This window comes from Notolabrus celidotus, chromosome 3, assembly GCF_009762535.1.
Source record: "Notolabrus celidotus isolate fNotCel1 chromosome 3, fNotCel1.pri, whole genome shotgun sequence".
Taxonomy (NCBI): Eukaryota; Metazoa; Chordata; class Actinopteri; order Labriformes; family Labridae; genus Notolabrus; species Notolabrus celidotus.
Genome location: NC_048274.1, coordinates 9761248 through 9786894, shown reverse-complemented (window position 1 = coordinate 9786894; position 25647 = coordinate 9761248). Strand labels below are relative to the sequence as shown.

Sequence of the window (25647 nt, the reverse complement as noted above, 5' to 3'; positions counted from 1 at the left end):
TTTTTGGATTTGGTCTCATTACTTGGCCTTTATGTTTTCTAACCTCTTCAGACCAATCTGTGCTTTCCTCTTCTGTTTATTGTGTTAAAAGAGAAGCACACTGTGACCTAAAACCGCAGATTGAGTTAATGTGTCCTTAAAAAAACTGGCTTCATGACATATTGTGTTAAAAACGTAACACAATAGTCCACATATGAATTACTGACTGTGACTTTCAAAGTGTACGAACAATCTCCAGCTGTTTTGATACTTCTTTGTTGTGAATTCATCGACTCCTTTGGGTCCATTTATCACCTCTTTTGTGTTCTGTGGCGTTAATGATGAAATTATTTATGGCTCTTAAATGTCTTCTCACAAGACACATTTTTAAATGACATATGGTATTTAACCACATTACACAATGGACAGCAGGGCAGATGTTGAGCAGATGGGATTATGTAAGTTGGAGAGCTGTTGGTGCTCTCTGGGTGTTTGTTTAGGAGGAGGAGGACAGACAGCTGTGAGCCTGTCAGGTTTGTCAACCAGGCAGGCGTGAGTCTTCTTCCTGAAGCCTTCTTCTTCTTTAGATGTTTGGATTAAGCATGTTAAAAACCTGTGGGAAAGCTCCATAAAGACATAAAAACACACAAACTGCTTATTTCGGTAGTTTGGTATTTGTTATGTGACCATCCATGGACTTTTAGTATATTTATTCAACCTTTGCCTTTCATAGAAGCATCTTCTCGGTGTGAATATATGAATACCACATTTTAACAACTTGCTGCATCAAGACAAGGACTTTAATTTCATCTGCAGGAGCATTATATTTATGCACTCTGCTTCATATTCATCTGTGCTCATTAGGATGTTTTCTCCTGGCTGATAATTACAATATGTTTAATTTTTGGCACATTCAGTCTTTGCTTTTGTATGTGCAGTATCTAAAAACATCCTTCAAAAATAAGAATCAGCATAATTAAAATCTAACAATAACACAAAGTGAATTAACTCTTATCTTTTACAGGATGCATTTGATATCTTTAAAGAAAAAAAAAAGCCCTCTGCGCGATGCCGTCAGGTTTTTCACTTCACTAGCTGTGAGAACATGAGCATGTATACCAGTGTTACCACACCCTCTTTGCTTTTCATACTTCACTGCGCTTCATGCAAATAAGAGCTCAGTGGCACCAAGAAAAGCAGTTTCACTGAGATTACAATGCTGCTGTTTTAAAACACTAGAGACTTTTTATGTTGAAAGTTTATTCTAGGACCTGACTTTAATTAAATTGGATGATAAACTGATTAACCCAAGAAAAAGTCTTGAGTGCTTCATGTCTGCACAGTTTGACTCAGGTAAAACTGTCAAACTGATTACCACTGGTCTACCAATGAGATTAACAGGCGGCAGCTAATGCATTATTCACTATAAAAGTTGTTTGAAAGTATAGATATATATTTATTTACTTTGTTGCCTCTGATATTTTAATAACATATAACTTTAAAGATCATCGTCAGGCTTTATGTTTCTTAGTCTCACACATTGCTTTTAATTTTGGACATAAACAGAATGGGGTTTCATTTAATGTAATAATTTATCAGAATTACTTTAAAATATTCTCGTAATTATTGTTAATGAATATTATTTAGTAATTTTACTAGATAACAAGGGTTTCAGTCAGCCTTGATCACAGGTAATTATCACTTTTACTTAAAAGCTTCTGTGAGGAACTTTTGGTTTGTGTGGATTTTTGGGCCTCTTGGACGAAGATGAGATAATACTTTATTGTTCCCTGAAGTGAAATTCAGTTTATGCAGCAACATAGACATAGACATAGTAGAGAGAGTAGTACAAGAATAAGGGTAGAAAAAAAGGGTGCAAATATAAAAAAAGAAATAAGTAAAAATTAAATAAAAAATTGATAAATACAACAAGAATAAAAGTAGAAAAAAATTATGTACAAATAGAGAAAATAAATAGAGTAAAAAATACAAATCAATAAATAAAATAAGAATAAGAATACAATTTAAAGGTATATACAAAAGTTTCACATGGTATAAAAAATGTACATTTCATCACTTTTCTGAAAACAAACTCTCAGCCTGCTTTCCTTTAACAGCCAAATGTGTCACTCAGTATGAATACTATCGATTGAAAATGTGACAAAATGCTGTTTCCTCAGCATGCTGTCAATTATCTGTTCTGACACCTACCCACTTGCAGCAGTTTCAGACATTAAAAATAACAGTAGAGACATTGCTATTCTTATTGCAGGTCATTTGCTTTTGTTGGTCACAATGAGGCATCAGTATCAATTTCAATCTGTTTCACAACCACTTAAAAAGTGAGAGGGGTCCAGCTGCAGACCTACCCTCTCAGCCGGCTTAATGGCTCCTCAAACGTGAACCGGAAGCTCCCCTCCATCGTAGGATGGAAGTGTAATTTCAAAGTTTAGAGCTACTGCTAATGTAATGACATGATTTCTATCAATAGTTTCTACAGTTTATTTTTAGTATGAAGCATACAGAGCATTTTTATAAAAGACCAAACGGTCACTTAGGGCAGGGATTCCCAAACTTTTCAGCCCGTGACCCCCAAAATATAGATGCCAAAGACTTGCGACCCCCACCGTCCCTCAAAGTGATTTAATGTGGCTTCATTAACTGGTCTGGAGAAAATTAGCCACCTACATGAGCATGTAGCTGTGTTTCCTGTGCCATTATGAATTAACCTGCTGCTAATGATGCTTTTGATAATTAAATGTTCACTAACCCTGAACTTAGGAGTCATCTGGCAAGGTTTTATTTCAAGTTTAGCTACTATTTTTGTTGATGTTTTTTACTATAATGGGTAAAATGTAATAATTTTAGATAACTTTAGAAAAAAAGAACATTCTGGAAGACATCTCACGACCCCCCATTGGGTCCCGACCCACACTTTGGGAACCCCTGATTTAGGGAAACGGAAGTGCTGTGGGACGACTTTCGTAACCTAGTGAGTATGATCCCAGTTCAAGAAAATGTTAGTGGACACGGCACCTTAATGAAAAGTGAACAGGATTCAAAAGTCTATTCAAAAGTGAATAGAAGCAGGCCCTGGTTGTTGAATTGTTTCAAATTCTAATTTTTATTCAATTCCAAGTAAAAGTTGAATGATATCAACAGACAGTAATGCAGAAGCCATGTTCTGTAGATGTGATTATGTAACTTATAGTGCTGCCGGTGCTGTCTGAGGCAATTTTTGCCATAAGGAGGTATGACAGCAGTGAGCCAATCAGGTCAGGTTATTTATTGCCTAATTAATACCATTATCTGTGTGATGCTGTGGACATGAAGAGAGCAAAGGTTCTACTTAAAAGGTCCTCAAAATGATGATGCTTTTCTTGTTCTATTTTTATCATTTTCTTACAGTTGTTTCCAGTTTTACATAACCTGTACCTCTGACAAAGTAAGCACACACCCACTCCCTGTCAGCCTCGCTGTAGAGCCATATGGGACTTCAGTTCTCATTAGCCCAGGGCAGCGTGAAAGAAGAAAGCTGAAAGGCATCAGAGATAACCATCAGTCAGCCCTAAAGGTGGTTACAATACAGTCTGATTATATGTCAACCCAGCCCTATATGTACATTACACATGTACACACACATACTATATGAAATTAACTCCATGTCAAATGCAAAAACATACACGTCCTCTTTGTTTTGGCTTTTTCTGTCTGATAAACGGAGCCTCGTCATGAGAAAGAAGGTGCTACATTCATGTTTTTATGTAAGACTGTGAGTGTTTGTTTGGATGAATATGACAGATTTATATACATCTAATAGTTACATGATATATACATCTAAAGCCTTGAAAGCATGGTACCATCATACCTTTTTCTGATCACTTTAAAAGCAATTGCTGATGTGTTATTATACCCGGTCTTCAAACACAGTGAAACCTCTGTGATAAATATTGCAGAGCAACCTCTCCGTCTGAGGACAAGCCGCAGTGACAGGACCACTCAAGTAAAGTGCAGTAGTGAATTTATCGAGGAGCCTTTGGATGAACTGTGCAGAGGGGTGTATTTATAGAGGAGGACATCAGTACAGAATATAGGTAGACCTGACAGCGGACCGGCAGCCGGTGGTCTCAGCTGAGGCTTGGTCTGCAGGGCAGGAGGGATCACATGGGCCGCGATGTGATAATGGTCGAATAATCTAGCTGACATATCTGTGAGGTGGAGGACAGACAGAGATGGAGAGACAGTGATGGAGCTGCTGGTTCTGGACTCTCTTCTAAGAACACAGAAGCATCCTTTGGGAGAGAGCATTCACGGGCAATAAACGACACACTTCAATCACATCAGTCTGTGCTCTTCCATCCTTCTTCCTTCGTCTGTGAAATGGCAGACAGATACAAATTTATATTCAAGAGTGAGAAGATTCATAATTAGTTTGCTGACGAACAGAAACACGTTTCTCTCTGTAGAGCTTTGGAAACAAACTTATAACTAATAGTCCGGCAGGCGAGCAATACGTTATCTCCTTTAGTCAGTGATTAAACTCAGACTTATAACCTCACTACAGAGCTCAACATGGTAAAAGAAAGTTTTAAACGCGTCTTTTTAAATAGAAATATAAGACAGGTGCAGTGATGTAGTTGGGATGTGCAATGTCATAAATTAAAGGGGGAGGGTTAAGCAGGTCAGTGAGATGAACCATATAAAATGCTTTTACAGTAGTCCATTCTGGAGGGGATGAATGCATGGATCAGGGTTTGAGCTGCAGAAAAAGAGAGTAGTGGGCGTAGTCTAGCTATGTTTTTTTAGGTGGAAGAATGCGGTTCTGGTGACGTGGGCGATATGCTGTTTGTGTCTAAAATTACTTTGAGGTTAGGAATATAGGGTGATGGAGTCAGAGTGGCATTATGAATAATGAGGGAGAAGTTGTGGGTGTTTTTGGTGAGGGATTTGGGGCAGATGGTAATTCACTTCTTTCTCTTAGATGGTTAGCTGACAGTGGACTGCTTCACTTTTGTTATCATAACAAGTTATAAAACAACCGGTGACAAAATTGACAAGATGGCATGTTTCGTGTTTATATGATCTTCTAACTCATTCTAAATTTGTGGACCAAGGGGCTGAAAAAGATCAAATATTGTTCATCACCTTCAAGGTTTCAACCAGGGGCGATTCTACGACCAGTTGTTTAGGGGTGCTGAGCCGGCCAAGATAAATTTAATTGTTTTGCACATTTTAACCTAATTTCTGCTGAGCCACAGCAAAAGAGAAATGGATTGGAATCATAAAAGAAACATATGGTAACCCTAATTTCTGGGGAAAGAAGACTCATTTTGATACAGCAGCTCCTCAACATATACAAAAACAGTATGTATATTTCTGGAGTAAACCAGCCACCTATAGTGAGTACCAAAAATAACAAAAATTGACATTGGAGTTATTTTTTGGACTTTCTTTTGAAATGCAATGCACAACATGTAAAACACGGTGGAGCTGCTGTATTTTTGTTGTTAAAATATTATGTTTCAACCAAGTACTGTATGGTTTTGAAACTTTTCTAGCTTGTTAAAAAGGACATACAGTAAAAAAAAATTAAAAAATTAAAATCTCTAAAATTTTAGGGGTGCTGGGATTCAATTTAGAGGTGCTTCAGCAGCCCCAAAAATGGGCTAGAAACGCCTATGGTTTCAACTTATACAATCCAAAATAGTTTACAGGGTTCCTAATTATTTATTATTTATTATACTTGTGACAGATGTTCCCAGGCTCCATGCCAACTCACACATATGTTTTGGTCATGTCCTGGGACTGGTGGAGTACTGGAAGACCTTTTTTAGGGTCATATCAATAATATTAGAACAAGTAATAGAACCATCCCCACAAATTGCAATATTTTGTATAGCTAAACAAGCTAATGTAATTTAATTCACCTCTTTAAAAGCCCGTCTGAGAATACTCTTATTGTGGAAGAAACTGTCGCCTCCTTCACCTACTCCCTGGTTAGGTGAAACAATGTCTGTTTAAGAGGGGATCCACGTAATACAACTATGTCAGTGTGTTCATGTAATGTACCTTTAATAACGCAATTATTTAAAAAAAAACAAAAAACCAAACAAACAGACTAATAGATGTCACAGTGTCGTTCATGCTAATTCCAGCAACATAGATGTAGATGTAGATGTAGTGGTCCCATGGATGTAGCATAATGAGTACAGTTAAAGGTCAGGCAGAAGAGTAGTGTCCCTATGAGCTGCATTTATTATGTAAATCAACATCATGAACTGACAGTAAGCTTCATATTGTCCAAGTTAGCTGCAGCTGCTAGCTAGCTGAAGTTGTGGATTGTGGTCTCTTACTCAGCTAAATTAAATAATCTCACTCTCTGCCAGAGAGCAGGAAAGTGTGTTTCTAGAAAGCTCAGGCTTCGTGTATAATCCATGACTAAAAAGCTTAATTCATATTTCATTATAAAAACAAAATGTTGATATAGTTTCCATAAATTATCAGACAATAGTGTGCCTTTATTCTGCGTTTTTAGATGAAATATATACAACACAGCCTCCGTGTTTACATCTTCTCTTTTGTTTTGGTCCATGGGTTAATAATAATAATATGACGTGTTCAGATAAATATACCTCTGCTCATTACAGCCAAGTTAATGAAGAGATTAAGAAATCATTGTCTAGCATTAGAGCGTACACAGGGGACAGATTCTGAAGGGATTTGTTCAGCATAGTCCTACACATAATTTGGACTCCTCCAGCCCTGCAGTGGACAGAGCTAACCCCTCCCCATCAGCCCCCTCAGCCATCTCTGCCTTTGCCCTTTCCTCTGTGGAGCCAAAAACAGGCTCCGGCCACAGGTGGTCTCCATGCTTTATTTGTTCTGACACACATCCCTTGCCTTAAGAGCTTAGAGAGACAATTAAAAATTCATTAGGACCGTGAAACGAGAGGGGATAAAACAAAAATAGGACAGACAACAATATATAACCTTGCTGAGGCCACAAAGTGCTCTGACCTATCGTCTGTGATGTCTCTGGCTGGAGGCGTTTTTGTGTTTGTGTGTCTGTGGTTGTGTTGTGATGTAACTTTAGAGAGTCAGTCTGAAATAGAAGACAAGGCTACCCTGCTGTGACTCCAAAAATCACATGGGAAAGGCATCTATTTATGACCTGCTTTAATGTAAGGACCCATTAAATTCATACACTTTCACTTGTTAGCAGATTCTTAAGCTCCTGAGAGCAGACGGTCCTCTCCCTTTAAGACAAAAATTGAGCGATTCGACCTAAGCACACTATCCTCGGCATTTGAACACATTCAAATGATTCTGACTAACAAATAACCATCAGGCCTGTTCTTTGCTTACTTGCAAATGAGTCTTAGAGATGCTCCCTGTCTTAATTCTATTTAAAAAGGAGTGACCTTGTTTTGGAAATGTTGAAGTCTTCCTGTTACTACAAAACACTTCAGGACACAACAAGGCCTCTGGTAACCATTTTGTTCCTGCATTTCATTCATATAAAAATTGACTGGGTCTGATGTTGTATGCTTTGCACATGTAATAAAAAAAATAGTAGTAATATCACCAAAACAGAGGGTGCAACTTTTTAGATGAAACTCTGGATGATTCTTCTTCAAATCTCTGAATATGTTGTCCAGTTTAAATATTTTTCTGAATATCAGGTCTTAAATATTTGAGTCTCTAAACTAATCCTTGTTATTGTGGTATTTTTTAATCTAATGTACACCCTCAATCCTGAACTGTAACTGTATCCATATGCGACTACTTCTTTAAAGTACCAGCCCAGCAATGTTGTCAGATCTTAGTTTCTGTGTAAGCAAACACATTTTAGTATTAGTTTTGGCGTCAACACAAATACTGCATCAATTATTTAGAATATACTTTTTTGAGATTGTGACCACTAGCAGTGCTATGGAGCTACTTGCATTCAAGTAAGCAGATCCTCATTTTGTCTGTATCATAAGCATACACACACACAAGCATCTCCACAGTATGATTTTCCTCCTGCTTTTGGTTCAGGCTATAGTCACCAGTTCAACCCGAGGTCAAATTTGCATATTTTTCTGGAACAAAACACATGCATGTGTCATACTTTAGAGCATATTTACTGTGACTTCAGTGGTCATTCAACTCAACTCATCTGTATTTATACAGCACCTTTCATGCATACAATCATGCAGCCCAAAAGAACAGAAAGACGGGAAATAACAGAAATGGGTAAAATAATAAAAAACACAATAAAAAAATACTTATGAATAAAATAAAATCAATACAGTAAAATCAATAAAATAAGTAAGGGTAGAAAGCAAAATTAAAAATCAGTTAAAGTTAAAATGATCACATAAATACAAAAAATAAATAGATAAATGAATAAATAAATAAATAAGATAAATAAATGTTGTTAAAACATGATTATAATAATAATGCAGTTCAAAATAAATCACTCCAAATTAATCCAATCCACTATTCAAAAAGAAAATGTATCAAAGTGCTGCACAGTGAGGTAAAATAAATTAAAACACACAAAACATAAAAAAAAAGTAGAATGCAATAAAATAATCAGAATAAAACACTTAAAAAAAGACATAAAGACGTAAAAACTGTCAAAATATAAATAATTAAAAGCCAGATTAAAAGGTTAAGTCTTAAGTTTGATTTTAGAAACACCCAGAAAGCTTGCTGTTTTAATGTCCAGAGACAGAGAGTTCAGAGTTTTGGGGCATAAAAATAGAAGGTCTCTCTCTTTGTGAGAGACACATGAGGAACATTTAAAAGAGAAGCATTCAAGACCTCAGTGATGGAGCCGGGACATAAAATGACAGGAGATCTGTGATGAATGGAGGAGCAGGCCTGCAATAAAAAGTTAAAGAGCTTGGCATAGTAATGTTTTATGAACATTCAGAATGTGTGAAGTTATACAAAGAAATTTCAATGTTCAATTATTACAATCTATGCTAGATGATAATATTTAGACCTGGCAGCATGTCGTGAGTAAAGCTAATTCGAAATTTCAGGCAGGAAAACAGCAAAAAATAATCAGTTTATTTATTTATTTATTCGGAAAGAAAGAAGCAGGACTTTGGAGCGTTTTGAAACATATACGTTGATATTTCCTCATATTTGTAATCTTTTGGGCTGCTTTGTTGAGATCTATGCCATGCTTTATAAAGTTTTTAGACAATAAAGAAACATCAAAAGGAAACAACAATAACTACAAAGTGACTTTGATGCTGTAACAATAATCCCCAGACATGCACAGGGTCAGATTACAACAAGATGTTTGGTGGAAAGTTGCCAGCCCCCTGCAGCAGATTTCTCTGTAATGGGAGTTGTTATGTAGCTGTGTATGACAGGCTTTGAGTGGTGAATAATGCTTCAGCTATAGGCCCCTACAGATGAACAACCAGACACAAAGAATATGATTCAAATAAATATTCATGAAAGGATATTATACACTTATTAATGCAAGAATGAATGTGCTAAAACAGAATCACACAGCAGACCTTTCAGATGAATATGCAGTGCCTCATAATACGTTTTTATTTTACTGACAAGAAGCCGATTGGTTACATCAAGGATCCAGGATTTACTCTCTCTTGTCTCTGTCTCCCTCTCTTGCTCTCTATCTGACAATCCCTTGTTTCCCATACTTGGTCTCAGTTACATGACCAGACAAGTGTCAGATCATTTAGCTGGTGATTGGACTGGAGGTGAAATACGCTTCTTATCACTTTTGGACTAACAGAAACCATCCACCTCTCGCTCCTTTAATCTCGCCATCTAATGTCCCATCAGGTTGCGAGATCACTCTCTTACAGAGTGATGGTTGAATAAAAAGTCTTTCCTCTTCTCTGCAGACACGCCGGCATCACAATCTGGGTCACTAGGTTTCAGGATCCTCTCTTCTGTGTAAGGTTGTGTAATTTCAAATGTAGTGTTGAGCCGAGGGAGCACATTAGAACTTACTCTCCTTCAAACCAACACTCTCAAATATTCCCTCATGGAGAGTGTCATTCTTCACATTACATTACAAATCTGGTCTCAGTAGGATCAGTCGAATCATACTTCAGGGTAACTAGAGGAATGATGAGGTGGCTTTCAAGCAGCTAGACTTTATTTTTGTTTCAAGAAGGATTCCTCTCTAATTTTAAAGAAGAGGATTCGGGCCAGTAAGAAAGAAATGGAGGTGACATTTTTTTCATTCTTAGATTAAAGTCAGAATACTGAGATCAATTTCAATATTCTGACTTTAATGACAGTAATCTGACTTTTTTTTTTTATAAGAAAACTGACTTTAGTCTAAGACTTCTGACTTTTTTTTTCTCCATAAATCTGACTTTAATTTCAGAAATCTTAATTTTTTTTTTTTCCAGAAATCTGACTTTAGTCTCCGAATTCTGACTTTTTCCTCAGAATTCTGACACTGATCTTAGACTTCTGACATTAATTTCAGAATTCTGACACTGATCTCAGACTGCTGACTTTTTTCAGAAATCTGACTTTAGTCTCAGAAATCTGACTTTTCTCAGAGATCTGACTTTAGTCTCCGAATTCTTCTTTTAATCTCAGAGTTCTCACTTTGATCTAAAAATTCTGACTTTTTTCTCGCAATTCTGACTTTTTTCTTCCTGAATGTCACAAAAAACAAACTGGGAACTCAGAGAAAAGTCAGAATTCTTACTTTAATTTCAGAATTAAAAAAATATTGCAACTTAATTTTTTCCCCCAGTGTCTCTGTTGTGCAGCTGCAAAATCTGTTTGTTCTTCCAGCCACCAACATCAGAATGCATGTAGCTGCTGGCCCTAACAGAGTACCAAGTTCTTGTTGTTTAGATTCCTCGGAAAGAGCATGCAAAACATTGACTTCGTCTCAGTGACATCCCCTACTGTTTTTTTCCAAAGACGGTTGTTGCCATTTTGGAAATGCTGACTGATGTAAACTTCAGACTATTCAAGGAACCTGCAAAGAGGTTGAGTTGAAGCCGTAGCCTTCCCGCCATGCAAACTTAATAAAATATAGATGCAGACCCGGCCTTTATACAACCCAGATCCCCAAAAAGTTGGGACATTTTAAAATTTTAATAACAGAAAAGAATGGTCTGCAAGACATTTAAACCCCATGTTTTATTTAAAAAAGTGAAAGACAGTATACCAAATGTTGATACTGATTATTTTTTCTCTTATATGAAAAAATAAGCTCATTTTAAGTTTGGTGAGACACTGAAAATAAGTGAATATTAAAAAAAAAAAAACATTAAAACAAATCAGTGTCAACATTTAATATGATGCCTATGAGCTACTTTCAGAGTTACCATCGGCCTAACCACCATCATCTCTCTCTCTTTATCTCCTTCTGTCCCTCTCTCCAACTCGGTCTCAGCAGATGTCTGTCTAACATGAGTCTGGTCCTGCTTGAGGTTTCTGAAAGTTAAAGGAAGTTTGTCCTCGCCATATAGAAAGCCTATTTGAAAAACATCAGTAAAATGACTGTCTGACTGTCTCACATAAGACACAGATCAAACTCACGGATGAAATGTTCCCAAACACATTTATTTTTTTTACCAAACCCGATGCAGCCACCACAGATGAATAATTCATTACTTATACAACTCTTCACAGTGATTCTACACCAGTACAAAAAAAGTTCATGCATAAAACCTGCTCCGATGAACATATGTTAGATTTCAAACCCTCCCATGACTGTGATAGACTTTATAACCAGAACAATAATGTCTGGGAAGGGGTCAATCTTAAGGTTTGCACACGTAAAATAATCATTTATTAATTCATTCAGTGAACTTCTCATAGGCATGTACACATACTGCATTTGTTTTCCTTTAGTTGACAAGTTTAATCTCCCATGTTTGTGATTGGAGCGTCTTACAGTCCACTGCAGCGCAGCTGATGTTAGTGTGGTTTCATGAACATGATCTGGATTGTTGATCAGTTAGCTTTCATGAAGATGTTCGCCATTTTGAAGCGCATCGCATACACATGAGATCAAAAAAATCTGCTCTGTTTTTCTGATTAACAACAAACCGCTACAGTAAAATCCCAACAACACCTGAAGGCCACACAAGGAAGTGCCCTTAACATGCCCTGGTTGTTCATTTTAATACAGTTTTATTTACTTCGGGTTTTGGGAGATACTAGTGTCTTTAAATAACAAAGATTGTAGTGTTATTGGTTTGTCAACTTTGAGCAGCACCTCAGGACTTTGCAGTTGTTTATCATTAGAAATAAGGTTAGTTTCATTGATATAATTAAGAATTTATCAATCTGTGGTCGCAAGTGTGTTATTCTATGCTGCAGTCTGCTGGGGAAGTAGTATAAAACACAAGGATGCGAGGAGAGATTCACACAGAAGAAGCTAGAGGCCCTTCTAAATTACACAGATCATCCACTTCACAACTTCTTTTTGGACCAGAGAAACAGCGGCAGTGGACGGCTCATCTCTCTGCGCTGCAGGACTGAGAGATACAGAAAATCATTCAACCCTGCAGCCATTAGGCTTCATAACTCTCTAGCCAATGGGAGATGAGCTGACAGACACCTGAATTACTTGTTTTATGTGATTTTTATCATTTTATCTGACAGAAACCTGAATTTCTACCTTCGGGGATTAATTAAGTACATTCTATTCTATTCTATAAGACAATGCATCTGGAATGCATTCAAGCTGTCTTCGTGTGACTCAAGAGACAATCAGTCAACTGCTGAAAACACTGGTCCTCACGGGCTGCAAATGATGCGCTTGGTATCTCGTTAATTCAGAAAAACAGAGCAGATTTTTTTTACTCATGTGAACTTCAAACGCTTCTGTAAGAGTTGAACTACAAGATTGACACCTTGATGTAATGGCTCTAAAATTTCTTTACGGTGTAATATCTTCTATGTTTAATCAGCACAAGTGTATGCTAGTGACCTCCCTGAAGTCAAGCAAGATACGATGTGACAAATTCTGGAGAGTCACTACAACACATTTGTGATTTTTTGTACAGACTTTACGGTTAAGATGTTTTAATGTTTTATTAGGAGAATTTAATTTGAGGACTGTCAGTTAACCCAGGCTCAGTTTATGCACATAACCAGAATTAGCCTTTGAGTTGTGGTGTCATATTACATCATGGTATCAATCTTGTCATCCCTCTCTCAAACAGTGAACTCTTCCTTATATGGGCACTTCCTGGTAAAGAGGACAAAACGTTGAAACTATCATTCCCTGTTGTGAATTTTGGAAACTAATGTGTGTGAATACTTCCACTTATTTTTGATTCAGTTGTCGACACACGTAAGGCCTATGATTTATAACAGGTAATATGTGCACCTTTTTTCATGAATTAATATATCTATATATTACTGTTATGCTTATATAAATTGATGTCAAATCATACAATACACATTCCAAAACAATACACAAGACTTACAGTTTACACATTGGAGAATCCTTTTATGTTACAAATACATTAAACCCTGAAAAGGCCGGCACAGTATGAGGGTCTGAATAATCACAATGCTGCTTCATGCTAAATCTCTGTGGTTGGCGTCCCATTCGTTTAGTCTTTACTGATTTCATAAATATACAGGTCACACACATTTTCATTCACATTTGCTTACAACAAAATAAGCAGACTAATTATTTAAAAGATTAAAATTTAACAAAGTAAAAAATGTCTGATATGTGGCACAATTAAAATGACATACAGTAATAGTTAAAGTGCATTTCTGATACTTGAGGCAGATTCTGATCACAAAAATGTAAAAGTTGATGCACAAAGTTAGCCTTTGGCAAGATTTGTAATCACACGAAAACGTCCCTTTGAAATGAACCAACAAACACCCACAGTTACATTAAGAATAACTTTGCTTTTACAGTTGTCATTGATAGTGACGTTACAAAAGGTTTGTTTCCTGAAGTTGTTGAAAGGCTAGTCGAAGCCTTCTGATTTAACGCTTTTGGAGAGAAGTCTGACAACAGGGGAGACCTGGGCTCGTATGCACGTCCAGCCATTAGCGATGAAAACAGACCGTTTGTACCAATGGTGAAAAAATAATAGATTAGCGGTATGCATGAGCCAGGTTAACGCCCCAACAAAGCATTCAATCTAGCGGTGGTAGACCCCACCATTATAGGTGCTAACGGCAGGATTATCGCACCTGTTAGGCTGTTTAAAGGATGGAGGACATCATGCTTATGCGTTACCGTTTAAGATGAAGTATGCAAAGAAAACGGATATTTAGGGATTGAATGAATCCTTTGGAAAAGTATGACTATGTCGAAATATAGAACAAATTCAGATTTAGGAGACGCAACATAATTCTTAGGTAACCTACCAGCAATACGGTGAAGTGAATCCTTCCCAAACAACTTCATTAACAAGTCCTCATCCTTCAATGGGGGGACAGGTGGTCCTTCACCCGAACCACGTTGGTGGCGGTGCGTGTTGTGCAAAGTCGCTTTCATGTTGCTTATTTTATTTTTTAGGTCTTCTACTGTGCGCTCAGAAACACCACACGCATTTACCCGGTTCAAGATCTTAAGCCAAACTTTCCCTTCCGCCTTGTTTGTTATCTTTGACTATTGACTTGCTGATAATAGCTGTTTGTTCATTCTATATTCTTGTAATAAAATGTCAATTCCTTCCGCTGACAATTGTTTTTTTCATGATCTTCTCTCAGTCACACCGGTATGGCTTGCCATGTTTATTGTTGTTTATGCGTAGTAGACATACACAATTCAAAGTTGTTGGATAGGGGTTTTCCAGGAGGTTCCCTGGACATATGACATTTTGCACCAGCCTCGCTTTCATGGCGCAATTAGTTAATTGGCCAATTATTTGCAGTTGTGCATGCGGCTAATGCTACAGCCAAATAGGCCGTTCCATAACGGTACTTTAAGACTAATGGTCCCGTTTGTGTAATGGCTGGACGTGCATACGGGCTCAGAGGTGTGGATATACAGTACATGGTTGTGGAATAGAACAGCTCTTTCATGCTCGGTCCAACCTGACTGTAGTTTATCATACGATGCATAGTTATAGGTTTGTTTGTCCAAAGCCAAAAGTGGATGAAGCTCAGAAACTAAAGTATTTGGTTTCCCTAATTCAGTAGCAAATAAGTGGCATCCTCTTATGTTGATTTATTTAATCACTTTGACTCTTAGTTACTTGAAGCAGTCTGTTAGTACTTCAGATGCTGGCACAGCAGTGGGGTGGCTTTCTACTACCATCACATTTATGTTGACATTTTTAATTGTGACAGTTTTTGTCAGGGGCAAAAATATCATGCATTGAAGGGCAAGATGCAAACACTTTGACTGGTCGAGCCCAAATATCAAAGGTTAAATCTGTACAAATAAAGAGTAAAAATTAAGATATAACTCAACATAATTTAACCTTGGTTGAACCAAAAATTGATGAACAGTTTTCTCTGAATTATAATGAGTTATGTCATGTTAATGTGTGAGCTTTCAAAGTGCTGGTAAGTGAAATTTGTTACCGGGTCCCTTGTATTTAAAGCTAAACCATGCTAACCATGCCCTGACTCCAACCACAATCTTTTTATTCAAAGATGATATGTACATTCAAAATGTAATAAATCTCTTCCTGTAAAATCACATTTACCTGAATGCAGTCACAAAAACTCAAGCTTGTCGCTGTTAAACTGATGTATTTTAGTTTTTTTCACTGGTTGGAGGTGAATTGTCTCGCTGAAAGAGCAGGGTCACTCCCCTCCTGAATCGGTGGTCCCTGACGCTGTAGATAATCACATTGCAGCAACTGTTTCCTGTCAGGATCCAGAAGGCAATAAAGGAAAAGTTACACCAGGTGTATCCCACCACGTTCCCGAGAACAAATACTGCAATGGGGGTGAAGGATGCTGTGAAGGCGAACGTCAGTATGCCAATCGTCTTAGCAGCTTTGATGTCTGAAAAAGATGGCCTGTGAGAGCACCCTCCCCCTCCTAAACCCCCTCCTCCTCCGTCACTCAGACTTCCCTCTGAGAGCAGTTTGCGTTTTCGAGAGTATTGTCTGATGCTGGTGAAAGACACAATGTTGATGGCTAACGTGCCACCGAGCAACGTGAAGTCAAATGCTGGGAACAAGAGCAAAATGTTGGCGTCAGATGGCAGCTGGCTTCCAAACATCAGCGGGGTGTAGTTACACATACGGCTGCACTCGTTGTACTCCAAAGTGAAATTGCTGCTGAAGATGAGAGGCGCCAAAGCAAGTAAGGAGCTGGCAGCCCAGGAAAGCAGGATGAGGAGGAGAGTTCGCCTGCGGGTGACCAAGGAGTCCTTGTGAAGTGGCCATAGGATGGCAACACTTCGCTCCACGGTCATGAGGAAGATGGTGCTGATGGAGACAAAGGTGCATCCAGCGAACACTGGGCCAATCAGCATGCAGGGCTGCCAGGGGCTTACTAATCCCCCAAGAGCTGAGGAAGTGGCAGGGGAGGTGGAGCTACCCTGGTACCAAATAGGAGGAGCGCTGGTCACCATCAGAGAGATCTCGGTGTAGACAGAAAAAGGAACCACAAGAACGCCAACCATCATGTCTGCTATGGCCAGAGACACTGCCAAAGAGAGACAACAAAAACAAGGAGGTAAAGGAATGAATGAAGGTAGTCAAGTCAAAGAAAAGCTGCTTGTTATGGTACAAAAAAGGCTGAGGAATAAAATGTGACATCTATGTGGTACAGAGGTAAACATCATTTACCTTTCAGGTACCCCTGCGGTGTACGGGACTGCCTCGTTTGCACAAACACAGTTAGAGTGACCACATTTCCAACGACGATGGCAAACGCCAGGCTGACCATGAACACCACAGCCAGCATACGATTGAGAAATCCACAGCAACAAAGGGTGCAGAGAGGTGCCAGCGAATGACCCAAGTCAAATCCTGCACTGGCATCGGCAGACAGATTAAAGGAGCCGTCTGAGGACAGCAGCACAACGGCTGCACTCCCCGGGACGCTCACGTTGGGAAGCGGTGCAGCCATCGCCCAGGATCGACTTCTTTACCCCTTGAGATGTGTGGATGAGGAAATCATGCCTTGGATTGGTAATCTAGCCTACGTAAAAGAGAAAAAAAATATGCAAAGTGAGTTAAATCACGTATGTTAAATTACATTCATACATTACAGTGGTAGTAATGCACCTTCAACTGCTCTACTGCTTAAGCTAAACTCTAGATGAACGATATGGGACGCTGTTGGTAAAGCTGTGCACACTGAAAATAAGCAACATTTCCCCACATTTAAGTCCAAAACTTCATAAAAACTTTGTGTGAATTTTTAAAAGTCACTTTTTATCACATTTAGAGAAAGTGATCTTTTTCCAGCTTTTATCGTGGTACTTCCGCTAGGCTGCAGTGGGAATTTGCATTTAAGCAAAATATTTAGGAGCGCAGAGCAACATTTAATATTTAGATTTATATTCAACATTTAGTTTTATATTTAACAATTACATTTATATTTTAATTTATAATTTATACTTTACATTTAGATTTATGATTTATATTTACATTTAACATTTAGATTCACCATTTCATTTATATTTATATTTATATTTAACATTTATATTTATATTTAACACTTAGATTTATATTTAACATTAAGATTTAACATTTAACATTTATATTTAACATTTATATTTATATTTAACATTTAGATTTAACATTTAGATTCATATTTAACATTTAGATTTAACATTTAGATTTAGATTTAACATTTAGATTCAACATTTAACATTTAGATTCAACATTTAACATTTAGATTCAACATTTAACATTTATATTTATATTTAACAATTATATTTAGAATTTATATTTATATTTAACATTCATATTTACCATTTAGATTTATATTTAAAATATATATTTATGTTTAACATTTAATATTTAGGTTTTTATTTTGCATTTGAATTTAACAGTGATTTTAAGTTAAATATATTTGGCACAACAAAATTAAATGTGAATATGATCACAAATATTTCTCTAAATGTGATTTTAAAAAGTGACCTCAAAATTCACATTTCGTTTTTATGAAGTTTTGGAGCTAATTGGCGGGAAAGTTTGCTGTTATTTTCAGTGTGCACAACTTTACAAATGGCACCCCATAGAACGGTTCCTTTAAAAATCTTTCCTCTTATCCAAATCTTCAAAATGCAGAGACATCGAAGTTTGTCCAGTTATCTCTCCTGTGTGCAATATTTTCCTGCTTCTCCTGAGGGATCACAAGATGCAGCAAAGATCAATAACATAATCCCCCCTGTATTCTCGGTCTATCCCTGCCGGTTCCTGGCTCCTTATAGATGTCTGAGCCTCTTGTTGTTGAAGCTTAGCTGTGCAATCATACTAGGAAAACTCTTTTTGGCAGCTTATATCCATGGCCTCACTTTTTGGTCACTATCTTGAATAAATGGAATGTAAATTAAGTGGCAAATTGGTGGGAAACATAACGACTAACAGGAATGGACATATCATGGTCAGAGCATAACTGAACTAAAACTTCTGTTCTCACTCTGGCTCTGGGCGAGAAAACACATTTAATTTACTTTTTATCAACACTGCTTCAGCTTTAGAATAATGAGAGTTTTCTGGGAAGAAGATAAATCACTTGGTGCGTGTTGTGTGACCAGCATATAGCAGAGAATTTAATGATGTGTCCATGGAACTGCATACGAGAAAAGAACACAACGCACATCAGACCTCACAACTTAACAAGTGTTTGATTACTTTCAGCTTTAACAGCAGTCTTCCTCCACAAAGTAACACAGACAGTGCCATGTCCAATGACGCCATTTTTTGTGTCTGCAGTGTCTAATTTCTATTCAAACCAAATGTGATTCAGCAGTTCAAGCGCTTTGCGTCCTGATTTTTGTTGCAGCGCTCTCAGTTGAAAAAAGTTCAACTTTAAAAACACAGCCGTGCTCATCAATGTCACTTCTTAATCACCAACCAATCAGAATCAAGAAGGGGCGGGACTTCTGAAACCTATGGCATAGGTCCGTCATGAGGAGAAAATTATCACACTGAGGTTTTTTTTTGAGATACAATTTTCAAAGTTTAGAGCTGTTGCTAGTGCTCTGACATAAATTCTATCAATAATTTTTACAGTTTCTTGATGAAATGCATACAATGGAAGCAAATATGAAGCATACAGAGCATTTTAAAACAGACTAAACGGTCACTGAGGGAAAAGGAAGTGCTGTGGGGCCTGAAGTATCCAAAGGGCACCTGTGTATGATTGATACAAAGAACCAGCAGCGCTCCTTCTCTTTTATCCCCAGTCTCAGTGTGACCCTCTTACCTGTAATGAGATCAGCTTTACGCCAGTGTGCCCTTTGCCCACTTATTGTCTCATTACCTTTTATGCTATTCCAGATGCAAGGGCAGGCGTTAGATCTTCATCTATTCTCAAGCTGTCACTTATAGGTTATTAAACTAGGGTATGTGAAAAAGGTGAATTATGACACTCAGGTCTATTTTGGTTTGAGTGACTCATCTCTGCTGTGTGCAATTTTTCAGGTCTGGTTCTCAACTGAGTTTGGACCATAGACTGTATAAATATCTCTTATAAATCTCTTTATCTTCGAAATTGCCACGTTAGAAAAAAATTCTCCCCCGGTACAGTGTGTGCCGATCGAGAAATGAGCTATCCAGACTACACTTGTCCTTTGTACCAGGCTGTAAACATGTTTATTTCTGCTGTAAAGATCGGCTTCTTTGAATTGGTGTGTTGTGGTTTCCGGTACTTCCGGAGCCAACCTCAAGTGGATCCTCGATCAAGTGCAGTTTTTAGCACTTCCGCATTGGAATCATATTTTTAGACCGGAGGTTGCCGCTTGGTTTGGACCCAACAGTGGGCCATAGAGCTACTTTAAATGTGTCATGTTGGTTGTTGCAAAACCATGGACTCTATAAGACGTTGATGTAGTCAGAGTGACTTCACCAGCTGGTTTCTGACCAGGCATTAGGAAGTAGAAAGATGGCGGTCACCATATTGGAAATGCTGCCTCGACTTGACTTTCGATCAATAAAGAAACAGGCAAAGAGGTGGAGTTGGGGTGTGCTTTTAACCCTCTCTCTCTAACAGTTACATCCATAGACTGTATAATAAATGGACGTAGTCTCCATGATGTCACCCATCTGTTTCTGAAGCCCTGTTTTGAAGTTGATCGTCGGTGGGTGCCATATTGGAAATGCTGAACTCACCCAAACTTTGTCCGAGCTAGTGTGAGGTAAAGAGGCGGGCCTTTAGCCTTTTTCGCTAACAGCTAGAGTTACCTGCCTGTCAATCTAGTCAGCCATGCCCTTATTTGGGCAAAACTTGTAAGTTTAATATCATCAAAAATAATGAGTTGTAAAAAATTCACCCCCCGTACAGTGTTTGCCGATAGAGAAATGAGCTACTTAGACCTCAACCGTATTTGAACCAGGCTGTAAACATGTTTATTTCTGCTGTACAGATCATCTTTTTTGAATGGGTGTGTATGTGGTTTCTGGTGTTTCTGCAGCCTCAAGTGGCCGCTCAAGGAACTGCAGTTTTTAGAACTTCTATGATCTCAACACATTTATCTGCAATGCAAGGTCTGATATATACATTATTGAGATGGTTGGAAACTCTTATATTAACTTCAGTGAACAGTAAATCCATCTTTCATTATTAGTAAAGGTCAAAGATATTTTACGTGCATCACAGCGACTAAAAGATAAAAGACCAACTTTACAATAATGACATAACATGCTCTGGTATCAATGATAAGTCCGAAACATCCGTCCGTTTAGAGCTTTCAACCACATCTCTCTTTTATGTTTACACCTTTGATCAGCACATGATCCATCATCCAGCCTGCAGAAAACTCAAGCTCTCTGTGTCTTTCAACGGACTAAATCACTCCACCTATTCTTTACATAGAGATACAAATCTGGCGACACATTAACCTGTCTTTTTGTGTCTTGCTATTTACCATGTTGATTCTGAAAACGCCTTAACTTTATCATTCAAGCGCTCTGCCTTCAAACTTGAAAAGCAGGGAACATAGAAGACAGTATTTTTCACATGCACCAAGAGAAACACCTGAGGCAGTTACCTCGCTGTCTGACCTTTTTAATAAACTGAACCTTGAGTTCCCAAAGAGCAAAAAAACACTTTTTAACATTTGATGTTGAAGCAACTGCCGACCAAAATTCAACATCTCACATACTGACTCTGTGTGAGGTGACAGCCTACAGGCACCGTTTATAATGTGTGGTTTACTTCTTATGACATTGACAACAACTGTTTGTATAGATCGGTCGGATGATGCCTTGTTGTTTATTTTCTAAGAAATGCTGCCCACGCTCTCCTGTGTGAAGGAAAAAGTCTCACTGAGCCCATAGTCCCTTTAATTTAAAAGCCCTTTAGGTCCATAATCCTCAGCCTCCCGAGGACCCCTCTGGTTTTATGTCTCTGCATGCAGCCGGCCTGCTTTTATTTGTTTGTTGTGTTTTGATGAATGCGCTGCTCTGATCCCTCTTTGTTGTGTTTCTACTTCAGGTGATTGAACAGCTTGGGCACAGGCGACTGTCCGATGTATATCAATTAACTTTGTGCTGCTCTGTACTGTAGGCTTACACGATGATCAATCAAGCATTGAATGGAGACAGCGTGAAATTATATACCTTGTCGTCCAGTATAGGTTTTTGTTCTTTTTTAGGAAGTATCACTGGCAGGATTTTATAACTTTATAACTTGATTTTATATCTTTATATTTTTTATATTTTGTATTTCTGATTTTTGATTGTTTTAATCATTTATCTTTTGTTGCTTTATTTTTCCAACATTTTTTTCCTTTTATTTGTCTTCATCACATTTCTCTTTTATTGTCTTTTAGTTTCTTTCTTATTTATAATACACTTTGTAACCCTGTCTTGAAAGGTGCTTTATGATTAAAGATTATCATTATTATTGTATTTTTTATTCTTCTTTTTATTATTATTATTATTATTATTATTATTATTATTATTATAATAATTATTATTATTATTATTATTTATTAATTTCTTCTTCTTCTTCTTCTTCTTCTTCTTCTTCTTCTTCTTCTTCTTCTTCTTCTTCTTAATATTATTATTGTTGTTGTTATTATTATTATTATTATTATTATTATTATTATTATTATTATTATTATTATTATTATTATTATTATTATTATTATCTGTGTATTTATGAAACATGCTTCTCAACGTGGTTATACATAAATACTCCCTAGGAAATAGTTTACCTTTGGTGTGTGGTTTTTAAACATGTATATTTCTCCAGACCTTGCACATCCCACTTCCCATGATGCTGGCTTGTAAATTTAATAAAGATGACATTAGGCTATTTATGTGTGGGGTCAGTCTGACCCCGGGGACGGCCAGCTCCTCCCCTCTCTCAGTATTAATAGACCACATCAGATCTGGGAGGGATGCTGCTGCATAAATAGCACTGTCAACACTCATCACAAATGTAGAACGTTAAAAATTATGCTTTTATAGCTGAACTGAAACCACACAGCAATCATGCTGGAAATATAAGATTTCATATCCGAATACACCACAGATACACATGGATGTGCTTACTTTTTGGTCTTTTACGCAACATGTGAGTCACTTCAGACCTATCACTGTATTGCTCTGCAGCAACATTGATTGAATTTCATCTATCATAATGACCAAGGCCACGGCTTTTAAAAGAGTGTTTCATAACTTTATGACTGATAAAGCCTGAAGTGACAGAGATGTGTGGGAGAGGAAAGTGAAATCCTCTGAGTTTGCTGCATCGTTTTATGAGTGGATTATAGTGTCTGTGAATCCTCATCAACAACCATGGATCATTGTTACTCAGAGGAAATACATATTGGATTATAGTATAATACACTGGTATTATTGAGAGTATTTCAACAGCTTAAGGACATTGTTTTCATGTCTTGCTGTAAATACTTTACTTCTAATTCGTCTGATTTTTAGTGATTAAACATTGGAAAATTTATTTTGGTAGGATTGAGGGTCGACCTCATTAAGGGCCTTTTTGTATTTACCTTGAGTGATGATGACAGGCGGAAGTCTTCCCCGAGGCGAGTCCTCAGGTGTAGTGAGACCAGCAGCTGACAGGAACAACAGCGCACAGGTACACACACACAAACAGAAACACACACATAGGCTCAGTGTGAGAAAGATACAGTCCCAACATTTTTAGCATCTGTACAAACTGAGTAATCTACCTCTATTTAAACATAGATCACAGGATAAGATGTCCTACATCAGGGTCTATTGACATTCCTAAAGCAATAAAAACAGCTTTTGTTCTGTCTTTCAAAACTCGCTGCAACTCACAATCACAAGATATGAAGAAATAAATCAATCAATCAATCTTTATTTGTATAGCGCCAAATCACAACAAACGTTATCTCAAGGCGCTTTTACAAACATAGGAGGTCTAGACCACTCTGTCAAATTATGAACAGAGACCCAACTTCAAGACAGGGTAAGACTCAGTCTGACCCCACCTTAATTCATCATGAGCATTGCACATCGCAGTATTTAGCTAGTTACAGTGGCAAGGAAAAACTTCCTTTTAACAGGCAGAAACCTCAGGCAGAACCAGACTCATGTTAGACAGCCATCATGCCTCGACCGAGTTGGGTCTGGAAAGACAGATAGAGGGGAGTAAGAGAGATAAGTGATAGTGATGAGACGAGTAGTAGAAGCTGTTGCTTTATTTTTTGTCGCATTACAGGGTTGTTGTTTTTTTTTGTATTGTTTGTAGTTAAGTTTTAGAGAAAATTTAAGTCATATCAGAAAAGTGATATAAAATAAAAATGGAATTTCAAACCATTAACCTTATATGACATATCTGCAAAAGCGATTTAGAAACAAGCAAAATCTCACCTCCTTTGTTTCTGTCCCGTCCCTTTACAACGAGCTGATAGCCTACCAACAAAACCCCTGTCCCTGTGTCTTTCCCAATCCCCATTCATCAGCCCAACTCCAGTATACTAATTTACACCCCCCCCCCCCCCCTTTATTTATTTATTTTTTGTGTGTTTGTTTAGTTTAGTTTGCTTTCTCTCTCCATCTCCCTCTCACTCCCCCTTTCTCTTGATAGTTCACATATTTATATCAATAACAAATAAACGTTAAGCACCCACAATAAAGTCATTCTTTCTTTCCTTATAATCTCATACATCTTTTTTTATTATTATTTCTTACGTTTTTGTTGTTGTTGTTTTTTTTGGTTGAATTGTTTTCCTTTGTTTTTATTTGTATAATTTGTTTGTCTTTCCTTTCATCATTTTGTTCCGTTTTCGTGAATCCCCTTCTCCGTCTTTGATGCCTTGTTACCTTGTTATTTTGTCTACCCTGTCACTTGGTCACACCCTTCTGGTAAAGCACATTTCCTGCACAATAAAGTAAAATATGAATAATAACTTAAATTTAAAAAATAGAATAAAAAATATATAATGCAATTATGATGTATAGAAATCTAAAATAAATAAATAATATTTTTGTCATCAACAGAAGTAAATGTTTTAAATTGGATTTAGTGCAACTATATTTTTTTTAACCAACACAAAGTAACAACATTGATAGTCCAAATAAAGGGTTAGGGCTAGTTTGTGCCTTTTCCTGTGATTTCTATGTGATTATATGAATGTTTATCAATGATGGACTGTAGACACGGTGATGTCTCTTAAAAGTTTTGAACCACACTCAATCTAAAAATATGTTATATCTCTGTGTAAAGATTTGTCTGAGTTTTAAGTCTGATTGAGGAGTGTGAACTGGCACAAATTACAATATATGAGTGCTAATGTTCTTTGACTTGGCCGTGATAGATTTGAACAAGTGTTAGTTGGTCGCTTGAATACGTGAGGAGATAATAATGTTCTTTAGGCTTATCAAGGTACACCTGAGTACCTTTGGCTGATAAGGAGGCTCAAACGCATTACAGTCAAGGTCTTGAGACACCACTACCGTTTACATGAATAAACATGAACGGATTGTATTGAGCTTTGTGTTCGAAAAGGAGAAGATTAAGACAACAAGAGCCGTCACGTTCTTAAGAAAACAATGGCTGCTTAATTAAAGCAGGGTTGTTGAGATAAATACTGAAGAGAGACTTTGATGGTGGTGATTCAGTGACAGTGTGAAAGAAAGCAACTGTGAAAAAGACAAACTACATTAATTTCATTGTTTTAAGGGGAAAAGGTCTAAATCATCACAGGATTAATAGAAACACGGTGAGGAGAAGGCACATGTGCAGTAATGCTAACATACTAATATGCTAAATGTTCATGTTTGCTTGTTGTGTAGCAGGTAATAAAAACCTCCATGTTAGAGTTTCCTTAGCATGCTTACATTTTTCAGTCAGCAAGCAGCAAGAGATTCAACTGATGGGATTGGGTTGGTCATCCTACCTGAAGCGGCAGGACGACCACTGGTCTACTGCTTACAAGAACGATCTAACTGCAATATACATTGTCAGACCAAATTGACCTTTGTGGACTGATAAGATTCTGATTATTTTTGCATGATTTAAGTCATCATTTTTAAGCAACTATCAAAAAATCGTGTTAGACGCAGTGGCTACACTTGCTGAAAGTCTGGAATCTACCCAACAGTT

The 25647-nt window shown here is 37.4% G+C and overlaps 1 protein-coding gene across 1 annotated transcript; it reads right to left on the bottom strand.

Moving 5' to 3' along the window:
- Nucleotides 1-15555: 15555 nt before the first annotated feature.
- On the bottom strand, nt 15556-23347 carry LOC117810751 (trace amine-associated receptor 13c-like). Its single transcript, XM_034680696.1, has 4 exons — nt 23246-23347; nt 23063-23128; nt 16719-17073; nt 15556-16575 (listed from the first exon to the last, which is right to left on the bottom strand). Exons 3-4 carry the CDS (start codon nt 16999-17001, stop codon nt 15674-15676), a joined length of 1185 nt encoding a protein of 394 aa, XP_034536587.1. The 5' UTR covers nt 17002-17073; nt 23063-23128; nt 23246-23347; the 3' UTR covers nt 15556-15673.
- Between the last annotated feature and the right edge of the window lie 2300 nt (nt 23348-25647).

Bases quoted from the DNA above. Each gene is read 5' to 3' on its own strand.
- LOC117810751 (XM_034680696.1), bottom strand. From the start codon at position 17,001: ATGGCTGCACCGCTTCCCAACGTGAGCGTCCCGGGGAGTGCAGCCGTT. The intron at 16,576-16,718 runs GTAAATGATGTT...TCTCTTTGGCAG, and splicing joins ACCGCAGGGGTACCTGAAAG to TGTCTCTGGCCATAGCAGAC.